This window comes from Ostrea edulis, chromosome 2, assembly GCF_947568905.1.
Source record: "Ostrea edulis chromosome 2, xbOstEdul1.1, whole genome shotgun sequence".
Lineage (NCBI taxonomy): Eukaryota > Metazoa > Mollusca > Bivalvia > Ostreida > Ostreidae > Ostrea > Ostrea edulis.
Genome location: NC_079165.1, coordinates 22,242,969 through 22,249,610, shown reverse-complemented (window position 1 = coordinate 22,249,610; position 6,642 = coordinate 22,242,969). Strand labels below are relative to the sequence as shown.

General features: G+C 36.8%; 1 protein-coding gene across 1 annotated transcript; it reads left to right on the top strand.

Moving 5' to 3' along the window:
• Positions 1–1,309: 1,309 nt before the first annotated feature.
• On the top strand, positions 1,310–5,267 carry LOC125679787 (FMRFamide receptor-like). Its single transcript, XM_056153336.1, has 3 exons — positions 1,310–1,786; positions 4,168–4,302; positions 5,103–5,267. Exons 1-3 carry the CDS (start codon positions 1,310–1,312, stop codon positions 5,265–5,267), a joined length of 777 nt encoding a protein of 258 aa, XP_056009311.1.
• Positions 5,268–6,642: the final 1,375 nt, after the last annotated feature.

Sequence of the window (6,642 nt, the reverse complement as noted above, 5' to 3'; positions counted from 1 at the left end):
TCAGTGGTATAAATTCTTATTTAACCTGCACGAGGGATCTACAAACACGAGCCTGCAAAGTACAACAAAACGCAATGGCCTGGGAAGGATTAACAGATGCATTTCATTAAGGACATATTTGAGTAAAACAAATATTGTGGAAAAAATCCAATGATTGGATATGTAGACACGAACAGGGGCATAACAAATGATAAATGAAAGTGTAGGCACCGAGCCGCAAGGGGTCTGCTTAAGGTCCCCAGCGGGTCCAGGGCAAGACCCTGGTAGGGGGTTCAGGGGGCGGGGCAAAGCTCCCTGCCGAAAACGGATTTAAGCATTCTGAAATGCCATAATATGGCTCTTTATCTTCATATTGATTCAGGCACTGATCAATATATATGAATATTTCCTTTTTCCATTTTTATTGAAGAAGCAACTGTCTATAATGTCAAAAAGTCTAGTCGTTAATTTATCGTGAGGAATGGTCGTGTATAGTGTTGAAAAGTCATAGGTTTTAATGTTATTGATTTGGAAATTTTTTTGCGATTTCAAGTTTACTAAAAGTTCTTTAGAATATTTTAGAATCCACATTTGATTAACACCACTTCTGGCATATGTAGTCGCACAGTAAGTTTGAAGTTTCTCCTTCACAGCTGTTAATATTTTCGTCAGGAGCAAAGATAGGGGCTTGGTAGAATACATACTGGATCCAGCAATTTATCTTTGTTTTTAAGGGTTTTTACGTAGTTTAGGAATCCAGTATAGGTATGGTAACTCATATTTTTTTTTAAATATGCATGAACAATAATTGTACTTTATTTTTGTTGGGGCTCTGTACCCTTGCCTAGAACTCGCCGTTCATTGAAGAACCATGGGTCACCATGGACTGTTTATTTGGTCCTGGCTGGGTACACACCAATTAGGCAACTTTTGAAGGACAGATGTACATTACCTTAGGATGTAACCTTGTACCGTTAAACTGAATGGAAATAGCATACCAGAAAAGTGCGGATATAGGCGTAAACTACTCTGTTTTTAAAGCATAGACGACATAATTTTTTTTGGGGGATGGGTGAAAATTATGTACAGGCCCGGGCTTGTTCTACCGCTATGTGCAGGCCCGGGCTTTGCTCTACGGTTGATGTTACGCCCCTGCATGAACATTTAGAAAATGCCGTTTCTGTTGTGTTGATTGAAGCAGCTTTCTAAAGGGAAAAATGTTACTTATACAATGGTGACATTTAGAAGTGTTAATTAAGACCAACTGTATATAAGGTTGTATTTCAATAAAGTTTTAATCACATATCTAAGACAACTGGAATCTTTAGAAATGGACAACGTAACGCTAAACAAAAATATTTCCATTCTCCCACATTCCGAAGGTGCACCGAACAATACCACGACCATCTACGACCCAGCTTGCTTCGCCGAGTCCCAGGAAGAGAGTATTCTTAAGACGCTCCATTGGGTGTCTAGCTCCTTTATTGGAACCATCTTTGTCATCACCGGAATTACCGGAAACATCTTGTCTCTGGTTGTATGGAAGCGGACATCCCTACAGTTCTCTTCTACAAGACGCTACCTCAGCTTTCTGTCTTTAGTTGACTTATTCGTCCTTCTTCTCTACTTTCTGCTGGAGAGTGTGACCCAGATGGAACCATTCCGTCAGTTCTCCCTGAATTTTAGAACTTTCTATTCCTATGTGGGTTACCCTATTTTCCGCGTCGTCGCCACAGGCAGTCTTTGGTTGACGGTGTGTGTCACTGTGGACAGATACATCCACGTCTGCCATCCCTTAAAAGTTACGGTAAGTAAATGTTACTCATTGACTTTCTATGCACCGTTTACTGCCACACTGCAGGGCAAGAAGAACGTATCAAAATTATAAAGATATATCTTAAAATTCACTGATATTCTGAGTTAATGTACTCGCACTAAGCAATAGTGGAAATATGGTTTTGTTTCATAAGAAGAAAGTCACCGTCTCGTCATCATTCAGACATTAGATGATGTGTCATATGTGCGTGTATTTTCTTCAGTTATGAAATAAATGAGTCACGACGCCGCAGTATTTGTCCTTACCTACAGTTGTAAATGTAACATTGAACGCTAAAAATGGGATCTGCGGAACTTGAATTATAGGGGACTATATTTTCGATGAATCAACGGCGTAGAAATACATTACTTTATTCCTCATTTTAAAAAATAAAATGAAAGAACTGACTTTTGTTTCCATCAAAAGCAAGGAAAGAGTGTAAAAGCTATGGGAATAAGGGGATAAGTCGTAACTGACAAAAATAACAAGGTATAGTAATTTAAAAAAAAAAATATCTTTAACTTGCAACCCCTCGGACCGCCATTTTAAATGCCCTATTCCTACACTTTTCCTAAGGAAAAACTTGAGAAAATAATTTTCTCTTTCTTATATGATCCGATATCCCTACTTTATTTTGATATCATCATGCATTTTATTATACCAGAGTTATTTTATTTTTAAAAAGTCTTTAAAAAAGGAAGCAGCAAAAGTTTACCAAAAAATAACGATCGATGTGCAAAAGTCTAAAATTATCAGAGGACATTCGGTCTGTTGTATTATACGTATCAGTGTTTATCAATTCTGCAAACAAACAGAAATATGTTGACACATAGTGATTATGCTGCAATTAATGCAGATAATTAGATTTGTAATGAATCATAAGTATATACAATTTATACCTCCACTAATGGAATTTCTAAGAGACCGGTCAATATTTATTGGGGGTTGAGGAGTTGGGACCGGTGCAAAATGCATTAGGACACACATTTATTTTGACTTGCATACTGATAGGACTTCATCTTTTTTATTTTTATTTTCAACACTGATAGAACAGCTATATTTTTTTGCAAATGTATCAATGAACAAAAAATATTTTAAAGTCTTTTAAACTTTTAATTCAACTATCCTTTAAACAATAATACTGAATTGTGCTCATGCTTTATTTCATGTCCAAGTTGAATATACGAGAGGCAATTTGCAATAAAATACTGGACTTTTGAATTTTTTTTAAATATTAAAACATGTGCTTAAAAATAAGTAACAAAATTAAGACTAAAGTCTAAACACATCTTTAATAATTTGATAGTTTGCCATTACAACCTATCATTGGGTCAAATGCTATCTGAATTGTTTCATATTGAGTGTTACATGTAGGCCGTTCTTGGCACACTGATTTTAACTACGGATAACTCCATTTACATGATCAAAATATAAGGTTCACTGAGGGTGTGGCCGGTCGACAGGGGTGCTTACTCCTCCTCGACACCTGATCCCACCTCTGGTATATCCAGGGGTCCGTGTTTGCACAACTCTCTATTTTGTATTGCTTACAGGAGTTATGAGATTAATCACTGTTCGTTATCTTCACCTTTCATAGAGAATTCTGAGATGTGAAAATACATGTAAGTACATGAGACAACAATTCAGTAAAACAGTAAATTAAAAAATATGCAAAATGTAGCACTTTAAACAACAATTGAACTAAAAGAAAAAAATAAGATGAAAATAATGAGATTTGTAACTTCACAAGACAAATTACCGAACAAACATGACAAAGTAAACAAAAGTTTCTCAGGAGCTTGAATCCCTTAGCTGATATAGTTGGAGAGACAAATTTGAGTGATAATTTTGAAGAACTCCAGAGATTTTTAAAATGACGTAAAAATGTTGTTTAATCATGCATGTATATACATGTATATCTATTTATTAGGTAGGACACACACTTTTTAATTACACACCTGATATAGGACAGCAACTTTTTTGTACTCTTAAAAGATAGGACATATGGTTTTTTTAGAAATGGAAATATGGAATGCACCGGTCCCAACCAACCCCCCAATAAATATTGACCGGTCCCTAAAACCTTTAATTTGAAAAGATTGTGACCTTGAAATGTCCAAGACCAAAATTTACCCCCCCCCCCGAAAAAAAAAACAACAACCCCGTCACACCCACTTTTCTGTGTGTCAAAAGAATGCATACATTCTATATTTGTTGCAGACAAAATATAACATCTTAACGCGTCCAATAAATATCAGAAGAATCCATTCTCTTTAAGGGCTATTTCTTAGCATTTGCAAAATCGTTTACCTTATATCCATAAAGTACTCTGTATTTATGTTTTGCTAACTTCTGAACATCCTTTACTTTAGGCCTGGAGCACCAAAAGACGAGTTCATCTTATCACTGGTCTGTTAGCCTGCTTCTGCATCCTCTCCAACATTCCGTATTTCCTGACATACGCTCCCACAAGAAACGTCAAGCATTCCCTCCATGTCTCGGCTCTGGTACGGAATGAGGAGCCACAGAAGTATGACTTCTGGTTGAACTGTATTTTCTTCATGCATTTGGCTTGCTTTGTTTTGGTTTTTATGAACTTTAAAATGATTCGGCACCTGAAGACCACCAAGCTGACGAGACCCAATGCCGATCTAACGCGCATGATTCTGTATCTCTCATTCGCGTCCCTCTTTCACGTCACAGCGCAGTGCGTATCCCAGTGCTCTCTGGTGCTTTTCCAGGTAAATTCGTCATTCGTGTTTACAACATAGTTTTGTCAATTATCGGCTTTATTTCCTATTACTAGTACAAATACCAATCCTCTTCACATCTCTCTCTCATAAAGATAGTACACGCATATTGAAAGAAATCTGTATTAATATAAGTATTCATACATGAAAAAACATTCGAAAGAATCATACAGTATCAAAAAAGGAAAAGATTGATTGATTGTATATTGTTTAACGGGACGTTATTTTTCACTCATATGGAGACGTCACCACTGCTGGTGAAGGGCTGCAAAATTTAGGCCTATGTTCGGCGAAAGGAAAACAACATATATTATAACTGACATTATATGTTTATCAAAAAACACAGTATCTATGTAAATGTGTACATTGTATTAATAAATGTATCAACATTGTAGAAACTTGTATTAATAAATTTCACTAGCTATAAAGAGGCAGTCTCTCTTAAAGTGTAATATATTACAAAACAACTATTTGTAACCATAGTAACATGATATTGAAAATATCCGATATTTTGACTTGAATCGATTGACTCCAATCTTCGTTGCTCTCTTTTCCAGGTCACGTGTGAGGCCGTTTATGAGGGGGTGTGGTCGATGACGTTGCTGGTGATTGTCATTCGGTCCTCGGTTAACATCGTTTTCTACACCGTATCTTTCGACCAATTCCGCACAGAACTCAAAGACCTGTTCCTATGGCGGAACGAAAACGAGGCATGCGAGTAGGTGACCTCACAAGATGAGTCAGATATCTAAAACACAGAGAAATTTAGACCGGAATCAGGATTGATCTGAAAGCTTTATTTAGGGAATACGCAGACCCTGCGGACGTTCATGGTGGTTTAAGGGCACTCACTTTGGGAATAACCATCTTCTCATTTGTTATAATTTGCTACCGTTAAATCGGCGTTTATTTAATGGTAGCCAATGAGAAAATTGTTATTCCCAATCAAAGTCAATTCATACATTTTGTTTGAAGTTCGCTTTGCGTCTCGTTTAATCTGATGATCCGCGCCTGTCAGCTTGACGTGATCCGACGCTTCGGATCAAGTTACTGTTGTACATATGTAATATTATATAAATATTGCATGTAGTTGAGGGTAACATTGAAAATTTTCGCCCCGAGCAAACCATTGTCAACCGAGGCGTAGCCGAGGTTGACAATGGTTTCTAGAGGGGTGAAAATTTCAATGTTACCCTCAACTACATGCAATATTTGTTTTATTATACTGAATGTTATGTAAACTGGAAAGCAGAAAAACTTACGTCTGTTGACATTTGATCAATCACTGTCATGCGATATTTCGTATTTCGATGCGGGTACTCGCGTTTATTACAAACGCTCAAACGACGTCGTCTAGCAATCTACGGCGAACCGTACGCGCATAAATTTGACGCATGTGATAATTTTTTATAATATCACCCGTTGTCAAGTACTGTTACCCGTTGCTAGATACTATCACCCTGGGGCGCGTGTTTTTTTTGTTCTCAGAGGGTAACAATATGTTTTTTCAAATGCTTCTCAACCAATCAGGTTCGAGTATTTTACATGAAAGTATAATAAATATATTTATCGGTATTGAACTTACTGATCCGGTAAACCACGGATAAAGTGAAATTTTAACGTCTTCAAATCTGAGACTAGAACTAGTCTTTCTCACCCCTAGTGTATTGTAACCCTCGCTTTACTTTATTTAAGAAATACATTTCCTTTTAAGAAATACATGAACTGGACGCCTCACACCCGCATACTTGATGAAGCGCATTAATATGTTACGTTGCAGTTCATACCCTCGTGTATCTTAAAAATGAAATTTATTTTTTCTATTTGTATTCTGCTATCACTTCTGTCGAAATTCCCAGCCGTTAAATTAGACGTACTATATTTACCAAGATTCATACGCACATTGTTCACAGCTACATCGCATTCATCAGGAAATGATTACTAGTATCATTACAGTTGGTAAAGATATCGAGTCAAAGACATTGGACATGTAAATACTTTGATGTACGTATACATTTTTGACGTTGTTTGTCAGTTATTTTGCTATTACGTCATAATCGAAATTTGGCGTCTTGTCAACGTGCGCTTCATCTTCTG

Coding starts and splice junctions, on each gene's coding strand:
- LOC125679787 (XM_056153336.1), top strand. CDS start 1,310: ATGGACAACGTAACGCTAAACAAAAATATTTCCATTCTCCCACATTCC. Junction 1,787..4,167: donor GCCATCCCTTAAAAGTTACG/GTAAGTAAATGT, acceptor CCTTTACTTTAG/GCCTGGAGCACCAAAAGACG. Junction 4,303..5,102: donor CCCTCCATGTCTCGGCTCTG/GTACGGAATGAG, acceptor TCTCTTTTCCAG/GTCACGTGTGAGGCCGTTTA.